Source organism: Lissotriton vulgaris, chromosome 6 (assembly GCF_964263255.1).
Source record: "Lissotriton vulgaris chromosome 6, aLisVul1.2, whole genome shotgun sequence".
Lineage (NCBI taxonomy): Eukaryota > Metazoa > Chordata > Amphibia > Caudata > Salamandridae > Lissotriton > Lissotriton vulgaris.
Window position 1 is genome coordinate 544,455,137 of NC_141694.1, and position 18,824 is coordinate 544,473,960.

Here is an 18,824-nt window from a genome sequence, read left to right on the forward strand (position 1 = left end):
CCCTTTTCACAGGGGTTTCAGGGAAGGGCGCCCTGGGCCCTGCCCTCTAGTCGGAATTCATGGAGATGGCCATTGCATCTACCTAGGTACAGCCTCCGGCAGCCTGCCTGACCGGTTCTGGAAACACATAGGGGAGGAAGAAGGTGGGGTTGGGCTGTGTTTGTTGTTCTTTGGCAGCCTCCAGTCGTCACCTTGCACTCGCCTTCCTTAGGGACATATACATCTTTGCAATCCAGATGGAAGACAGTAATGACAAGTGCAGGTAGTAGTCAAGAACCTCTCGTATGTGAACATTATCCGATAATAGTGTTCATTATTGCAAAAGATGATGTACTTACTGTTCGCAGAGATTTCTGACACACACAAAACATGAAGGCAAAGGGAGGGCGCCATCTGCTTCAAGCCTTTTGGCTGACATGTGTCACAGGAAGTCGTTCCTCCGTTCCCCCAAACGACCCCAGTTCCGGAAGAATGATGACGCAGCTGTGTCCAGGTGCTAGAAACAAGCTTCTTATGCTGTTTAACAGCTCCGTGAGCCAAGGTAGTGTTGCCAGAATGTGTGCGTCCCCAGCGGTAAATCCCTACTTCAAAAAGCCCTGTTTAAGAACCGACATTAGTATTTCTTTCTGTTTCCTTCTGGTCTTCCTTGTAAAAATTGAAGAAAAGCGTGATTTTAACTAGTTCAAAAACTCTGCTGATAAAAGTAATATGTTGACACGTTTAAGTTCGATTTTCTAGCCAGGCCGCCGCATTGGGGTTGTGCTGCTGTCCGTGTTAGGTGATCTATGCAGCCTGGTTGGCAGTGGTGGTATTGGATCTGGGTTTCTTATTATTTCTCTCTGTCAGCTGCCTTCAGTAACACTGGCCAAAGCAACCAACAAATGAAAATTATTTGCCTGAATTCTTCAAAAAGGCCCTAGGGGAGGGTCCGGATACTTACAAATCACACACTGGCCAAATCATCCTGATCAAGACCGGGGGCAAGTCCGGTGTCAGGGGTCGGTGCTGTCCTTTTACTGGCTAAAACCCATACAAACAGGAATGGAACAAGCTGCTGCTCTCCCATCTTTGCCTCGGAAGCAAATTAGTTGAGCTGTGGTGTCCAGCAGGGGTCCCTGTTATTCTTTTTTGATTTAGTCGATTTATGGGGCCCCTTTTTAGTTACTCAAGTCAGCCAGGAGCCCGACTTATGAATAAAATTCCTCCGGCCCTCTTTTCCTTCTTCCACATTGAAGACTTAAATTGTAACACAGGCATTATATAAATATCATGATATTGAAATAAGCTGATATTTGATGCTGAATTTGTTCAAGATTTTATGAAGGGTGTTCAAGGCAAGCATTTGGAAATTGGTAGCTGTCACCCAGCACCTGGAATTTTTGCTTGTCTGAAATTCATGTATGACTTTGAGTAGAAGCGTAAATACATGTAACTCACCTTATTGCGACTCATTGCCCTTGGTTTCCATTCCTATAGGCGCCTTATACGCTGCTCATCTCAGTCTGTATTTTCAAGGCAAATAATTGACTGAGGTATGGAATGATGTTTACTGTGTGGCATGACCGAGCACGGGTGCAGGTTGTACAGCTCTGCTAAGTTTATTTCGGTCTTCGTAGAGGAAATGTATTCCTCACCTCATCTTCATTCGTCATCCCAGGTTGCAACCACTACATAAAACTTTCTGGCTAGCTGTCTATCTGGCATGTACTTTCTGGGGGCTGGGTTACATTTTTCCAAACCAATATGTTTCAATCTATTACCTCTCAGATAATTTTGCCTGTGAAATTCTAGCAACTTCCTCGATAGTTTGTTGTGTGTCACCTGTTTATCAGTCATCAGGGACAAGTGGGATTCATGATTTCTTTTTACTCAGGCAAGAAAGTTTTCATTGATTTTCCTGATCTTTGCTCAATCTGGAGTGTCTGTAGGCTTTACGTAATAGGTATTTAAAGCTTTGAATTGCCAAAGCTTTCTTTGTGTGGCAGTAAACCATCTGATTATCAGTCTGTGATTTAGATATTGCATTTGTGCCTCCCAAACATTTCCTTAAAACTGTCATTGTGCATTGCCAGTCTTCTTTGTTTTCTTTTTGTAATCGGGTATAGATTAATCATTTTGTAGTACATATGGTTATGCCAATGTTGAAATGGATGAGAATGACATCAGTAAATACCATGATATGTGCAGGCCCGACAATGGCAATACCAATAAATGCAGTGTCAATGTATTCCATAACCTGTGCTCGCATGACTATGCAAATACCTGTCTATGCAGTATCATTGTATGCCATAGCCTGTGCCCGAAATGCAGTGCCAGCACCAGCAGGATTGTCAATGCATCCCAGAATCCATGCACAAATGACAGAATTATTACCAGATCAATGTACTTTATAGCCGAGGAAAGCATAACCGTGTTAATATCAATAAGGACAATATTGTTGAACGCTATGACAACTGAAGGCACAATGTTAGGAATGTTGATCAAAATTATACCAGTAGCTGCCATATTAATATCTGATAGAGACTACTAGCCGCAGATTCCTTAATGTAGAATTATCCCCAGGCGTGAGACTGTATCCGGAAAATGTTTTGCCACATCATCTCTGCGCGCTGGGGCCGACACCATGTGACTCCGCCCTGACGTTGTCCGTGGACGTGACGTCAGCGAGTTTATATAAGCCCCACCCCGACGCGCTTACATCAGTTTCCTTCTTTTCCGTGTGCAACGCGGATCCAGATTGTGTCCCTTGGCCTGTTTTTCAGCCTTCTTTTAACGCTTTTGCGTTGGGGAACACTGTGAGAATGACTTTGGGTTTGAAGACGTGTACTTCTTGTGTGCGTCAGTTGTCAGCGACGGACCCTCACCCTATCTGTACGTGGCGTTTAGGCGAGCACCATGATTCTACGGATTGCGACGCTTGTCAGCATCTCAAGCCGAAGTCCCTGCAGGAGTGCCGGATGAAATTGCTTTCGGCCTGCTTGTCCAGGTCGGTCTCGTCTCTGTGTCCGTCCCCCACCTCGGAAGGGTCGAGTAACCCCTGATGCCGAATGCGGCATCATCCTTCACCGAGGCACCAGGGGCGTCGTTCGACCGCCGGTAAGTCTTAAAGCTTGTCACTGAGGCCTTGTCCTCGCTCTGCAGATGGTGCGGGTTCCCCTCGGGACGTGCGGCCTCGGCCATGCCACCCTATCCGCCTTTTCCTGGCATTGGGGCATCTAGGGCTCACATGAAGGCCTAGGCTACGGCTCTGCAGGCTTCTTTGGGCCCCCCTCTTCCTGAGACATCCGTGGATCCCTTGCCTTGCGCGGGCCTTCTGCGGAGTCGCCGGCGGCTTCGACTCCGGCGTTGACAAGTTTGGCTTCAGGTTTTGGGGGTGTGGTGTCGAGGTGCGGCTCTCCGGGGTTCCCCTCTTTGACCCACAGCGTTCCTGCCTCGCCATAAATCCCTGCAGTGGTCTCTGTGTTGTTGCAGGAAGTCGCCGGGACTCACGGTTTATCCCCAAGTCCCCTTCAGTCCTATGTCCGCAGCCCTATGGGCAGGCGGCTGCTTCACCGGAGGCAGAGCCGACTCTGTTCCGGCGCCGATGGCTTTCCTCCCCGGTCCTGGCGGGGCCGCGGTTGGTGGCCAGGGCCCGGAGCGCCTCCCTGAGTCCCTCTCGCGGCTGCCTCGTTGGAGGTTGAGTCGGTGCCTTTTCGGCGCCGTTCATTAGCCGCTCCGGGTTCGACCCCACCCCATTCTCCTTGAACGTACATGGTGGAGGTCGACTCAGTGCCCCTGACGGCGCACCGGTACCTATGGTGGACTCCGCTGTGCCGTCCCGGCATTGGGTCATTGACTCTTCTCCGGAGGTCCCTTCCTCTCCGGAGGTTTGTTATCTCCTTGTCTCCTCCTCAAAGGAGACTGGACACAGCGTAGTTACGTTTCCCCCGGCATCTTCTAGGGAGGGCTCTTCGCTCTCTCCGTGGCCACAACACCTGGACCCTCTCTTCCGCAACTTGTTATTGGTGGCCGGCAGACTTCTCCGCCTTCTCCGGAGGCCCCTCAGGCCCCCACTCGTCCATAGATCTTCCATCCTACAGGGGCTGGCGGTTTCTCCCTCCAGCTGGACTCGGAGATGAGCGGCTTAGTTTACAGCCGTCGCCCACAGAGGAATTGCTTTCTCCCTTGCGACGCCCTATGGAGGCGAGTGTTGCCTTTGTCAGAGCCATTTCGACGACCTGTGGCATTTTGCAAATGGGCAACCCGGTCACCTCATTCCCTACGGACCATTTGTTGGAAGTTCTCCACCAGGACTCTGGTGGAAGGGAGCTGCTTCTTCTGTTTGATGCTTCGCTCCACAACTCTCTTCTAGGGGGTTGGGGGCGTCCTGCCACGGGAGATCCGGTACCTCAGCCGCTCCTCCACTACCACCGTCCTGCTCCGCACGATCCAGTCTGCCTTTCTTTTTACTCTCCTGCCCATGGCCCTCTCCTGCAGTCTGCTTTTCCTTCCTTGCCTTCAGCGTTGCTCCCTCCATCAAGGGAGGCTCGGTGGTTGGATTCCAGGGGGCTTAATATCTTCGCTTCCACTAATGCTGCTTTTAGAGCACTCAACACACTTTGTGTTTTGGCCAGGGCTACCTCCAGCCTGTGGGATTCCGCGGAGTCCCTTCTGTCTCGCTCCTCACAGGAGGGTGTCTGCGCTGATCTTTGGCACCAGTTACTGGATGGTCGGGAGTTAGCTGCAATTATTCTCCGTTCGGCCTTGGATGTTTTTGATTCTCTCTGCCATACTATGGCGAGTTCTATGGCTCTTCCACGCCATGCTTGGTTGTGGTATGGTGTTTTTCCTAAGAATATCAGGGAGTGTCTTATTGACCTGCCTCTTGATGGGGTTCTTCTGTTTAACACCCACGCGGACTCCGCCATTCAACGGTTCCTTGCAGGGCTCCGTCCTCCTCCCTCTCCTTAAGTTTTGGCTGGAGGGTCCTCAGGTGCTTTATGAGAGACGTTTATCCCACATTTTTCTTTGGGCCTAGTGTTTCGGTTGGCCCGTCTGTGTGGTGTGCAATGCCTTCGAGTCCTTACGTTTGCCCCTCTGTACTGTTGGCTGCTGGTATACCCTTTGACCTTTGTGGTGTTTTGTTTTGGCTGTTGGAGAAGCCATATAGGCCCTCAGGTTGGGCCTTCTGTGAATTTTTTGGCTGATTGGTAAACCATCTGTGGTACTAACCACAGGTATTTTATGTTCTTGTCCTCTGCTGCTGGGTTTTTTCCCTAAGAGGTGTTCCCATGTTTTGTTTTGGGACAGGTCATACCCTAGGTGGGGTACTTGTAGCTATTGTGTAGCTCTGTCCTCGGCTGGGGGGTTGTGGACACCTTTTCGGGTTCCTTGCCTTTCCTGGCGTCACTGTATGCCGCTTGGTGCAGTTTCCTTTTTCTTCTGTATTGGCGCAACTTGCGCTGCTTCAGGTTCTGTTACTCTTAGTATCCGCTACCTCGCCAGACCGACTTTGGCATGCTCCCTACGGCGTTGTGTCATGGTGTTTCCACCTTGTTGTCTGGTATTTCGGTCCGGCCCTTTGCCTCGTGTTCCGGGGGCTATGATACTCCTCGTATCCTACTGTGTTCTGGCTGACTGTTTAGGGCCGTCCTACGTATTTTTCCTCTTTTGGCTAGTCCCACTTCTTTTCGTGGGTCGGGTTGAGTCTCTCGAACGGTCCTTCTCTGGGGCTTGTTCTGGGTTTCCTTGCCTCTGCCTCCATCTTGCGCTTCGCTTGTTCTGGGCACACTGGTATGGTATTTGCCGGTTGCGCATGCCTGATCGTTATGGTCCGCCTCCGTGGGCCTTTGAGTGTACCCTTGTGCTCCTGCCCTTTGTTCTGCTGGAGCTTGCGCAACTGTGTTTTTTTTTTATCACACCTGCGCTTCTTGGCTGTGGGGCCATTCCTGTCTTGCTGTTCAGCTGTCCCCTTCGCTGTGTGTGTGTTCTCCTGCGACGGGCTCTGCCTCCGTTTCCACCTCTTCTACTTGGAGTTTGGGGTGTTTATTTTCTTCCTTGGTACCCTTTTGGCGGTGTCTGTCCCTCCAGGGTTTTCTGGCGGAGATCCTTTGTACCTTGGATAGGCTTGGGGTATCCTGGTCTTCCCTTCACCTTGTTCTTGCTTACTTCTGCTTGGTGGGGGCTGGGGTTCCTTTCTGTCCCCATTACACATCCCCTGTTGGGGCCCTGTGTTCTTCCAAATTGGTGAGTTTTCTCTCGCAGACCCTACTCCCCTCTGGGTGTGGCTAGGGTATCTATTCTACGTTAAGGATTCTGCGGCTAGTAGTCTCTATCAGATGTACGAGTTAATTACCTTCGGCAACGATGTATCTGGTAGAGATGATTCTGTTTTGTTTGTGATGGCTCCATGTTGTAGCGCAGAAAAGTTCTCTGAAGAAAACTGATGTCAGTGCGCCGGGGTTGGGCTTATGTGATCTCGCTGACGTCACGTCCGCGGATGACGTCAGGGCGGAGTCACGAGGTGCCACGCGCAGAGTTGCTGTGGCAACATTTTTTCCGGATCCAGTCTCACGCCGGGAGATAATTCTACATTAAGGAATCTGTGGCTAGAATCATCTCTACCAGATATATTGTTACCGAAGGTAAGTAACTCGTACTTCAGGAGTTCTCTTTAGCTCTCATCATTGCTGTATGAGTCACCCAAGGTGATGTGTGGTTAGGCAGGACCTATGACCCACACCCACGACTGTTGAATACCAGGTCACAGGATTGATCTCTCTAATCCAAAGACAAAAGTGCGCCCAGGGAAAACCCTGATTGATCCCACAGATCGAAAGTCTCATTACAAACAGGTCCGAGGCAAAGGGCCCCAATAAAACATGTTTGCCAAAAGCTTGCGTTCCCCAAAAATACCACAAAGCTACATACCTCATGTAGATAGAAACACTCAGCCAGTCAGAACACAACACGCACACCACACATAGTGATCATGTGCTCTTCATGACAGACATCTGGACACACACACACACTGGTCCGCACTAGCTCGCTCCAAGGTCGAGAGCTATCTGTATCTTATCAGATGCCAACTCTTGATAATTTATGACTGAAGCTTTTTTGGAATGTAAAAATTGTTTTATTGTACCTCATGAACTATTTTTAATGACGGCCAAAACTTTGTACACTGAGAGACTTTGAGCAGACGCATTCTGTAGAGGCTTTCCTGGCCACAATTTTTATTTAAACCAACTTGTTCTCGTTTTGCCAAATGCAGCAGTGCTTAATTTGTGCTGATTCTTTCTGGTGCTGAGCACCAGCACTTATTTCTCGGGGCTGAGTCTATTGTCGAGGTGGGCAGAATTAATCATTCATGAACATTCAGCACGGGAAATCCAATTTGATACACGCCGAATGCTTCAAATCAAACCTGTCTCCTCATTGTGTGGGGCCTGTCTTTTTTTGGCCTCTTCTGGTAAGTCTTGCAATTGTTTTTACTTTTTATCAGGCTAGGGAATGGTTAAAGAAACACTGGATGACCGAGGCAGGAGGAGTGGCAACACACATGTTTTGCGTGCAGAGCCGAACACCTAGACCAGCCGAGTGGCTGAGGCCATGAACTGAGCGGCCAAAAACTATACAAGTGGAGCAAGAGCGAAATAACAGACACCCCACTGCCAAGAACCATGCACACACAGAAGTGTATATGTGCGACAGTAGAGCCAGGCGCTCTCTATACAGGCTGGGCTGTGAGTTGTTGCATTTTTGTAAGCTGGTGGGACGCACACTGGAGAGGGAAGACCCAGACGTCCCTCCTACACTTAATACGGTGCTCTTTGATTTAGTGAGTGGTTACCAGGAAGGTGCCTGGGCACACTTCAGAAAGATGATGTGGCTGATAAGAGAATCATAACGAGTAGTGTTGGGGCCCTTGGCTAACCTTTTGATAAATATATTAATGTGATTGGCATCTAGGTGTGACATGAACTCTGGTCACTCCCATGGAATGTTTCGTCAGGCTATTAGCTTTGACCTCACTCCTGCTGTGACAGACTGCTTTAAAGAGGAAGAGGAGGCAGAGGAGTGGGAAGTTCGATAGATGCAGACCTTCAGCATAAACCTTAAATCATATTTGGTGTCATGAAATGGACCATGAGAAGGGGAGTTTGAGACCTCATAAATTTGCATCAGCCAAGCATCTGTATGGGGTGTGTGAGGAGGGGAAGCTCTGCAAGACTTCTACCTGTGACCTGGACTGGGTGCCAAGGCCTCTTAGTCTCCCTGCTGGGTGAGGGATCATTACCCAGGGAATCCAAGACCACCCAACCTGGAACAACTGTGCCTTCCTGCTTGCCAAGGCAAGTGTGCCTTGGAGGGAGTGAAGTCCAGTCCCTGACGAGTGGGCTCCTTTTGCGAGGTGTGAGGAGATTGGCTGCTGCACCAATCAGGTCATTACCCGTATGCAGGATGAAATAGACGACCTTTGTATGTCGTGAATTGAACCATGTGCACTGCTGCCCCAATCAGACTGGAACCTGTGCGTAGTGGGGAGCAGTGACCCCGTGTGTCAGGAGGGGCCACTGTGAGAAAAATGGCGTGCCAGTGAGGGCCCTAGCCAGTGTGCAGTAGTAAGCCAAGACCCCATATGCCTGGAGGGGAGGCTGCAGAGGCCTTACCTGTGCTGATTAACCAGAGCCCGTATGTCAGATGGGGTTGGATCCGTTCAATCTGATGCCCTTTAATATACACCTGCCATTTTTTCAGTGCCTTATGAACCATGTTCTTGCAGTGCTGGAGGGGTTTTGTGTGTCCTACCTGGATGTCATTGCGGTGTTCAGAAATTCATGGCAGGACCATTTGAGACACCTAGCACAGGTGTTGGCTATGATATAGGAGGTGAAACTGACCATCAGTATAGCAAAGTGTCAGGTGTGGCAGCCCTCTGTAATCTACTATTTAGTATGAAGGGGGGGAACAGGAAGTTTCACTCGATGGATGTCAAAATTCAATATGTGATGTAGTGGAAAATTCGTACTTCCCAGACTGAAGTGAGGGCCTCACCGGGTATTACATGAACTTTGTGGCAACTTATTGAAGTATCGATGCCTGCATTGACTGCGTACTCCAAGAAGCAGGCCAGGAAAGTGATATGGACTGGGGAGAGTCAGAAAGCATTTGAGGAACTGAAGAAGGCACTATGCACTGCACCTGTACTAAAAGCACCTGAGTACAGTGAGCCTTTCATCATACAGGCTGATGCCTCTGACAAAGGAGTTGGAGCAGTGTTAGCTCAACTGGATGACTAAGATAGAGAGTATCTGGTAGCCTTTATTAGTAAAAAATGACTACCTAGAGAGCAGAACTGGGCTGCTATCGAGAAGGAGTGCTTTACCGTAGTGTGGGCCTTGTGTAAGTTCTACCCTGATTTATTTGGCATTAAGTTTGTGGTGCAAACGAATCATAAACCACTGAAATGATTGAAGGGTAGAATCCCAAATTGATGAGATGGTCTTTTATCTTTGCAAGAGTTAGACCTTTTAGTGGAGCCCAGAGCTGGATTACGCCACAGGATTGCTGATTAACTTTTACTGGTCTGACCACCCAACCTCTCCAGGTTAGGAGTTGGCTAAGGCTGTTCTGATCAGTGTGGGGTGTGTTTCATGATGGAGAAGTCCTCCGCTTAGTAATGGATGTCTACCCTTACCCCGAGTGCCCCAATTGTACTGATGTCTGGATCCTTAATGCTGATTTTTTTTCTCATATGCAAACCGCATCATGCATGAGTGCAATGACATAGGTAGCTTCACAGTTTATGGTCTTGTTGGGCTGGGAGAGTAGTCCAAAGCACTACTGTCATAGTGGGGGAAAGCTGCTGACTTCACCTGGTGTTAAATATAACAGGATGGGCAACCCAAAAACCACTTAAAAGCTCAAGTATCAATATAGTGTAAGGTAAATTGTTGGCAAGGGGGTCCTCAGTCCTTACTATTCATCACGGTCACCGTGAAACTCCCTTAACATATGTGGTACTGAGGATAGTCTCATGTACTAGTAACACAAGAGAATGACACGTTGATGTCTGCTCCAATTCTCATATATTAATTCTTAGATTTCTGGATCAACTGATGCATACATAGGACTGATTCCATATACTAAGAGATTGGACTTTACATGCATTAACCTATGGTGTTTAAATGAGACTTTGATTTACTGTATGTATACATGATTAATGTATGTAGGGTTATGTTTGCCTTTGGTACTCTATAACTCTGGCTTGTGTCAGCTGCAAACAATACAGACAGTTCTTTTGAATTTAATTGTCTACGCCTGTCTCTCGATGTTTGATCAATTTATATGATTAGTTATTTGGCTTTTTGCCTCCAGTTTAATTCTGTCTAACCATTTTTGGGACATATAATCTAGATTTACTGTTTTCTTAAATAACTTTACAAATGATCCCCTTGTTTCACTTGGAGATAAGCAGCACGAGTATGGTGGTGGCAGCATACTGTGTAGTGATCAGTAGACCTGAACTGATCCCTTTTAACCTGTATTACTGGAGTGAGCAGCGCTTAATTTGAGCCGAAGGGGTACGACTGCACCTTTTTTTTTCGGGACCTGCACAGATTTTTCGGCATCAGATATTTCCCTATTAGCAAGAGAGGGAAAAACACAATTCAAAAATGCGAAAGACAACAAAGACGGGAAAACCGTCACAAAGGGAGAAAGCAGTCTTTCAAGAGTCTGATAAAGTTGCAGGGAGTGCCTGGTAGTGGACTAAAGAGGCCAACAGTTAATTACACCAGCCCGCAGACTTCTGAGCAGGAACTTCGGAAAACAGCACTCTTTCATTTACAGATTAAGCACTGGGAGTGAGGGCTACAGGGTCACCCTTTTTAAAGTTCCGCTGCTGTGTGCCTATCTCACCCTTGGACAACAATGGTTTGGTGTGTGGTGCTGTCCAGTGCATGAGTGGTGTATCAGCTCTGGGTGTATATGCCCCTGAGAAGGGTACATTACCGGAACAATGCAGTACTGAGCAGTGCGTAAATGCTAAATGCATGTGCTGGATGTGTCTGTACGTATAATAGCTACAGTACAGGATGGATGCTTTATACATGCACTGGGTGTATGGGTGCCTGCGAAGGGTACACTACGTTACACACTCTAGGTTAAATTTTGGGAGACCCAGGCCTGCATGGTAAAACATGAGGTGGTAAAGTGCCCGCCAACACCCTCCCCCCAATGTACTGCTTCATTCCTATAAGCTGGATAAAAGACACTGGAGAGGAGCGAGCCAGACTTCCACCATACACCTCAAAGGGTGCTGTTTGATTTATTGAGAGGTCACTAGGGAGGGGCCTGGGCACCTCTCAGGAAGGAGATGGAGCTGATAAGTGAATCATAGAGTACAGCTGGGGCCCTTTTGATACACATCACTGTGGCTGACATGGACGTGTAAACTCTGTTCACTCCCATGGTCTTATTGATGGGCTACCAGCTTTAGTGTCATTCCTGATAGACTGCTTTCTAGAGGAACAGAGGGCAGATGAATGAGCTCTTCAAAAGAAGCAGGCCCCTAATACAAATCTTTAGAGACTCAGACTTTAAATTACTTTTGATGTTTGCAAGAGGACTATAGGAAGAGTAGCTTAAGATCCCACACATTGTCATCTGCCAAACAGCCAGGTGACCTGTTTGAGGAAGGGAAGCTCTGCAAGACTTCTGCCTGTGACAAGGACTGAGGGCCAAGGTTTGCAAGTCTCCCTGATGGGTGAGGGGAAATCCTTTAGGAAATCCAAGACTACCTGCCCTGAAGTGCCTGGAGCACAAGCAACTGCCTGCTTGCCAAGACCAGTTATCTCTGTGAGGTAGAGGAGAGCATGGGAGGGAGAGAGGAGTCCTTTTCAAGGGAATTACCATTACCCATAGTAGTGAGAAGGAAGTGGGACCGGGGAAATTGCCTGACACGAAAGGCCTGACCTCAGAGGGACTAGGTAGTTATTTTTGAATGTTTTATGTTTCCTTTGTGTTGATGGTGGTAGAAGTAAAATACTTCTCTCTTTTCATAAAAAGAAGTATTTGGCAATACAATGATTTATTGCTGCTGTGTTCTCTTTGAGTTGTCTACCTGTGTTTATTCCCCTGTGTCAACACATTTTTCCCACAGCCCTCCCCACAATACTCCTCACCGGGAGCCTTGGATTGCTCAATTGCATTGCTGCTGAGAGTCAAGTGCAGAAGGGGTGCTTGGCCAGTTGCTCAGAATCCATAGTAAATTGGGGCCGGGGAGACAACCGTAATAAAAGGCCTCAACCCCTGTGGTTGGGCCCGGTAACCCCTGCTTGCGCCATGGCCCTCTGAAAGGGGTTCTACAATTGATGTCTGAGGGAATGCGTAGGAAAAGGACCATTAAAAGATACTTTGTATTTGTATTTGTATTTAATTTATTTATAAAGCGCTAACAATCATCCTAGGTAGGATATCACGGCGCTGAGGTTTGGTGCTGAGGGGTACGGTGACCGCATTGATTACTGATTATTCTGGTTTAGGGAAGAGTAGTGTCTTTAATTGTTTCCTAAATGATAAGAGACATTCTGTCAGTCTGAGATTGGGAGGTAGTTCATTCCACTTGGTTGCAGCTAGATGAGAGAAAGCCCGCTCTCCCATCCTGACAGTCTTCACGTGGGTAGTGTTTGCTCTTCCTGAAGTTCTGGATCGAAGGTTCCTCGATGGTCTATGGAATTTGACTTTATTGTGTAGAATGGTAGGGCCTGTATTGTAAAGTACCTTGTGTGTGATACACAGTAATTTGAAGTTGGCTCTTTGTCGCATTGGGAGCCAATGTAGTTCTCGCATGCAACTTTTGGCCGAATCATATCTCTTCTTATTGCATACAGCCTTTGCCGCGGCATTTTGCACTATCTGCAGTTTAGAGAAAAGATAGTCTGCCATTCCAACAAACAGAGAGTTGCCGTAGTCCAGTCTGCTCATCAGCAGCGACTGGACCAGGGTCTTCCTACACTCAGTCGGAATCCAGGGGAAGACTCGTCTGAGCATTTTCAATAATGCAAAGCCTCTGCCACAGACAGTGGAGACATGTGATTTCATGGACAGAGCACTGTCCAATACCACACCCAAGTTTTTCGCTTTTATGGTAGGATTTGGGGGCAAGCCCAGGTTACTTGGCCACCAGCTGTTGTCCCAGAGCTGGGGATTTTTGCCAAACAGGAGGATTTCTGTCTTGTCTGCATTTAATCTCAGACAGTGCTCTTGCATCCAATTGGCCAGCTCAGTCAGGCATTTTAGTAGTCGAGTTTTAGGATCATCTTTCTCATCAATGGTGACCATCAGCTGGGTGTCGTCAGCATAAGAACACATTTCAACTTTAGGGAACTGTCTGTGCCTGCAGACATTCTGGCCATAGGTTGAACAGCACATATATGCAGTCCTCGAGGAAAAGATTACCTTCAAGACATCCATGGTCATGGTAGGCACCTTGGGGGATGTGGCCATACCCAAAGATGATTTGCTGTTTTGCACCACAGCTCTGGTGGTGGGCAAACGAGATTTAATATGCTAAACACGGCTGGAAAGTAGGATTAATAACATGGACTGGTGCATGCGGGTTGATGCCACAGTTCTCAGGCAAGAGGCTGCCCGTGAATGTTTGACATGGTGTGGACCAAACGGCGGGATTCTCGGGTGGAGGACTGAAGAGTGTACAAGAAAGAGATAAGTGCGGGCTGATTAGAGGGATATGTGGGATCAAGTGGCGGATGGTGACATTTAAAAGTTATGGGGCGTAAAACAATTGTTGTACTGTACTGCGGGGAGCAAGAATAGCAAGCGCGCCCGAACCACCTACTGGGGTTCGGGGGGTTCTCCCCTAAGGAGAACATTTTGAAAAAAGTGTGGGCAAATTGTGCATTTTCAAGCAAATTTGAGAAAGCAGGAAAGTGTCTAGAATAAAATTGAAATTGAGAGATCCTGCCTACAACACAGTCCAAACTAACTGTTCGATTTACCTCTCTAGTTTTCTCAAACTATGTGGCAACCTGAGAGGCTTTCTGGGTGAAAACAAAATTCTTCTGGAAACTCCATGGAAGTCCCCCAGTAACTGTCAGGAGCTGCTACTCTCTTGTGCGTTCGGAGTTATTGGTGTGCGGCTGCTCACGGGCCCACGATCATAAGATAACTCGGAAGGTTTACGCGCCTGCATCAGAGATAAGCATGCAACCTTCATTTCAAAAGATGTTTCCGGATTAAGATTGCTCAGTAGGTTGAGCGCTTACTGTAAAGATCTCCTTCATGTAAACTGAAAGACACTACTTTGATTCCGGGCAAGGCCGCTGAGTGGCTTGAACCCCCTTGAGGGAGAGTGTGTGGAGTGTTACCTTTGCAGTGTACACATGCAGAACTACAAGTAGCAGACCGCAAAGCAAGGAGTGTTGTAAAATCAGGACTGGCTGATGACGCCCACATGATAGGGGAAAAACTTCAGACCTTGATAGCGAGCAAATAGAGGCACACATTCACTCTTTGGCCTCTCTGGGATGAGATGGGAACTCGTTCAGAATGCTGCTCACACGCTTGCTTCTCTTATGCAATCGCATCTAAGCGGTGAGCGAGGGGAGGCAATGAGTCTGCTGGAGCAAGAGCAAGGGTCCATCTCTGGTTTACTGGGTCACGTACATTACTCCGGCGGAGCTTTACCTCACTAAAATAACCCTTTAGTCAAAGACTCGAGAGCTCCCTGCGATCGGAATTTTACCTGCATTATTGCTGTTAATACAGTATGCATAATTAATTACAAGTGTTACATGTAATAAGAGTTCATATAAGCAAAACATGAGTAAAAGGTAAACATCTTCAAATAAAGTCTATCGATCTATTAAAAAAAAATACTTCTGCTATTAAACCCATTTAAAAATACTTTCTGCATAAAATCACTACAATCACAGGTGATGCCAGACTCCTACGAGCATAAGTCACGGCGATAACTGCGCTGCCCTTCACAGCATCCATGGGACTAGAAAGGAGCTATAGAAAGTGCGATAGGAAGCTCTATCGACACATATATAAGGGGTATGCTATCTGTAGATTTATGGTGAACTACAGATAATCTACAAATCTGACTCTGCCCCAGCCCTGTGGACTTCTAGTTATACCATTTTAATGAGAAATCTCCCAATGCCCTTCTCTTCCAGTGGACTTAGTACAACAACTATTAGTTGCACATTGGTAGAACTCCCTTTATAGATATGAGAGAATGACTATTAGGTCTAAATAGTAAGCCATGTTCTATATATATGAGGGGGTGGACGCAGGTACCCAGAGTCTCCATCCAGCATGGGTGGGCATAAAAGAAATGCTATTAGATGTATGACTATGTGGGCAATCAATATACCATAGGGTTAATGGCAGTGGACTGTTAGGTTTATGTGGTGGAAGGGCCGGTGACACTCGAGGGCGGTCTTAAAAGGGTTGGGGTCGCTGCTGGCGCTTCTATTTACTTCTTCAATGTCCCCCGTAATAATACAGCTACAGTGCCTAGGCGTGTGGCTTGGAGAGAGAGAATTGGATTGATGGAAAGGGAGTGGGGCTAGTTTCAGCATTTTTCCCAGTCTGGCCCTGTGTTAAATCAACTAAATCTGCATGCACAGCGACAGCGTTATTAACCTTTGTTTTTGAGAGGGAAGTTGTTTTTAAGGAGTTCTTGGGTTTATTCGATGCGTCTATGATCCGGTGTGGTCGCTAGCAGGTGTGCTAGCTAAAATTGCCAATATTAAAGCCCTCGTTCTGGAACCCCACCCCAGTCCCGGCTCGTAATACTCGTGTGGGTGAGGGGGAAGTAAGTCGCACGGGGGTTGGGGTCGGGGGGAGTTCTAAAAAGAAAGTAACTTACCGGGTCCGCGCCGCCTCTGCTCCGGGGTACCATTGGCGCCTACAGGAACAGCTGTGTCACTACTGGCAACCCCTCTCAGCCAATGCTGGCACTGCTGGAGCAGCGCCAGGATTGGCTTAGCGGTGATACTCGTCGCCCGCCTGCCCATTAGGAGACCGAGGTTTGAGCCTTTGATCAACCCTCAGTCTCCTAATACGCAGCTGCCAGCCTGAGCAGACACTAGTGCGCATGACTGGGCTGGTCACAAAAATTTGCTGACCTTCACCAGTCATGCGCACTTGTGCTACTGCCTACCCCTGGTCTTCACTTTGACAATGCATGTCAGTCAACATGATGCCGGACCGCACACCTCCTTCAGACGTTGAAGGGGGTGGGCGGTCCGACGTCATGCTGACTGACATGATTCTCAGTTCTGGGTTCTGTGGAGGGTTTTGACGTGTACAGGAAGTGTGGCGCCTTAACTGGTAGCGGTGTGTGTTAGGTAAAAAACAACAATAATGAAGACTGTGCAGCAAGGTCAGAGGAGACACGGAAACCTCTGCAGAGAGTGGCCAGGGCCCACTCGGTAATTATGACAAGAATCCTGTGCACACGTTAAGCGAGGTGTATACATGTATCATGCTTAATCAAAAGAACACAATAGGTAGTAAATGAAACAAAGTGGACACAATAGAAAGTCTTTTTGTTCTTCAAAGGATTGTATTTGACCTTCCTTTGTTGAAAGGTAACTTCAAAAGCAAATGACCAGCCAACACATGTTTCGTCAAGAGGGCAAGGAGCCCGTGACTCTTCAGGGCTGTAAGCAAAAATGGGGTAACGGTCCGTATTGTCGGTGATATTTCCGACCCGGCATCTGGGGTCTGGGTTGAAAGAATCAGCGATAGTTAGTCACTGTGGACTCAGAGATGGGTGGGTACATCCGTCTCAAAACAGCTAGTGCCTGGGATATGGCAGCGGAGAGACGGGTCCTGTCTTCCTAAGGGGCTGTCAGTTCTCCCTCGTCGTCTCTGAACTTAAGTAAACTGAGAGTTTACTTCAGAGACGCCGTTGAAGCTGCGGGCGGCTTGTAGGGCAACGCCCCAGCGTCCTAATGGACGCACCGCCACTGGTTAGATCGATCCCCTCCGAAGCAGCCTGGGAATGCGAAAAGACTCAGAAGCACACTGCTGGAAAGGAGAGTGCACATTAATTTTTTTACTTATTTTAATTTCCAAATATGTCATGCTTTGTAACAGGAGATGTCTGGCAGAACATTGCTGGATAACTGTAATACTTAAGTTGATTGTTGAAACTGTTGGAAAATTAAATAAGAAGATTTAGAAGAAAAAAGACCTCTTTACATTTTATCCTTACATTTCATCAAGGAGTATTTATTTTCCATGGTTTATCAAGTGGCATGTGTAATTATGTAAAGGCTTTATAATTACAGCTTTGTTCTAGATTAATAGCCTGGTTGCTTCTGCTACGTAGACAGCATATCGCATGCGTTTATATGGTAAACCATATGTTACCATAACAATTTGCATTTTACACATACTGCATTGTTTATCGTAAATGCAAAACGGTTTTGTATTTGCTTTAAATGTTGGAGTTATTTGTCTTTGTTGAACTAATAAATGCGTAACTAAATTGTCTTTTTTTTTTGTAGTAATATTTGGGGAAGATGTTGCCTTTGGTGGAGTCTTTCGATGTACTGTTGGCTTGAGAGACAAATATGGTGAGTAAATAAGTGAAAGGTTGAATTGAATCCCAAAGTAATATTGTATGTTTAACTTGATTTTACCAAATTTCTTTTGTAGTTAGAAGTATTACTTGAATTTAGGTAACCCTAAATCACATTTCATGAATGTTCTTTGAAAATAGAATAGCAATACAACCTAGGTGCATCTCAGACATACCCTATTTTGTTAATAAGTACTGCAATCCGCCAGACCCTTATTTGATCCAAAAACAAATGTGACAGCCATCTTACTTTACTCACTTTGACTACGCAAGCCAATGTGGCCCCTCACCCCACTGTCATTCAAACAATTGTTACGATGGGTAGTGTCTTATGTGTTCTATTATGGAAGGGGAAGGAACAATTGGATTCCATATTGTACTGAATTGTTTCGCCATGATACTAGGATTGTAAGAGACCTTTCCTATAGCTAGTACTTTCACAGTTTCGGTATCGATTGTTAAATTATAATAGGAGCATCTGTTTGTTCCTAATGAACGGCTGCGAGTCTCTTAACTTCTTTTAGCATGTACCATACCAATATCCTGCCTTTCCTAGACATGTCTTCAGCTCCCATATCCCACAGTCAGAAGACAAACGTCCCTGCAGGATCTTGTGATCTACAGTACCCACCATTACTTTTATGAACCTCCTTCCAAAACCCTTTTTAGGTCTCGCCTAAGCCAGCACATACGCTGCTCTGCGAGACATTTAAAGTGCTACCACACGCTTTTGCTGGCCTAGTGCTTGCGGGTACGGGTGCATGCGCGCAGCCGGCAGCTTTCAGCGCCCGAGGCGCCATCTGGAGTGCGATCGCTTTCACTTCTGCTGCACGCGCACCACTCGCATGCTTTTTTTTAACTTGAGGCGCGTGCTTGATCCTATTTCCACTCCTGACTCCCTTCCTTTCCCTCACTTTCACTTCTTCTGCGCGCGCACCACTTGCGTCCTTTTTTTTTTTTTACTTGAGGGGTGTGTGCGATCTTATTTCCGCTCCTGACTCCCTTCCTTTCCCTCTCCTCCCCAGAACGGTCTCCGCTACATATTTTGCAAGGTCCTCCGAGCCTTCCACCTATTGGCTACCTTCCCTGTTTTTTTGTTTTTAATTTCCTTTTACAAGTCCCAGACTTTTTTGAATGGTTACTATGGAGACAACTCCGCGGTCGCACAGTATCAAACCATGGAGTCGGTGCTCTCCTCATGCACTCTACTGTTAACCTG

The 18,824-nt window shown here is 47.2% G+C and overlaps 1 protein-coding gene across 1 annotated transcript in view; it reads left to right on the forward strand.

Moving 5' to 3' along the window:
* Positions 1–18,824, forward strand: part of BCKDHB (branched chain keto acid dehydrogenase E1 subunit beta) — a 995,115-nt gene that overhangs the window by 134,044 nt on the left and 842,247 nt on the right. Inside the window, exon 3 of the mRNA XM_086926548.1 lies at positions 17,532–17,600. Coding sequence (XP_086782674.1) covers positions 17,532–17,600 — 69 coding nt within the window. The remainder of the gene's footprint in view (positions 1–17,531; positions 17,601–18,824) is intronic.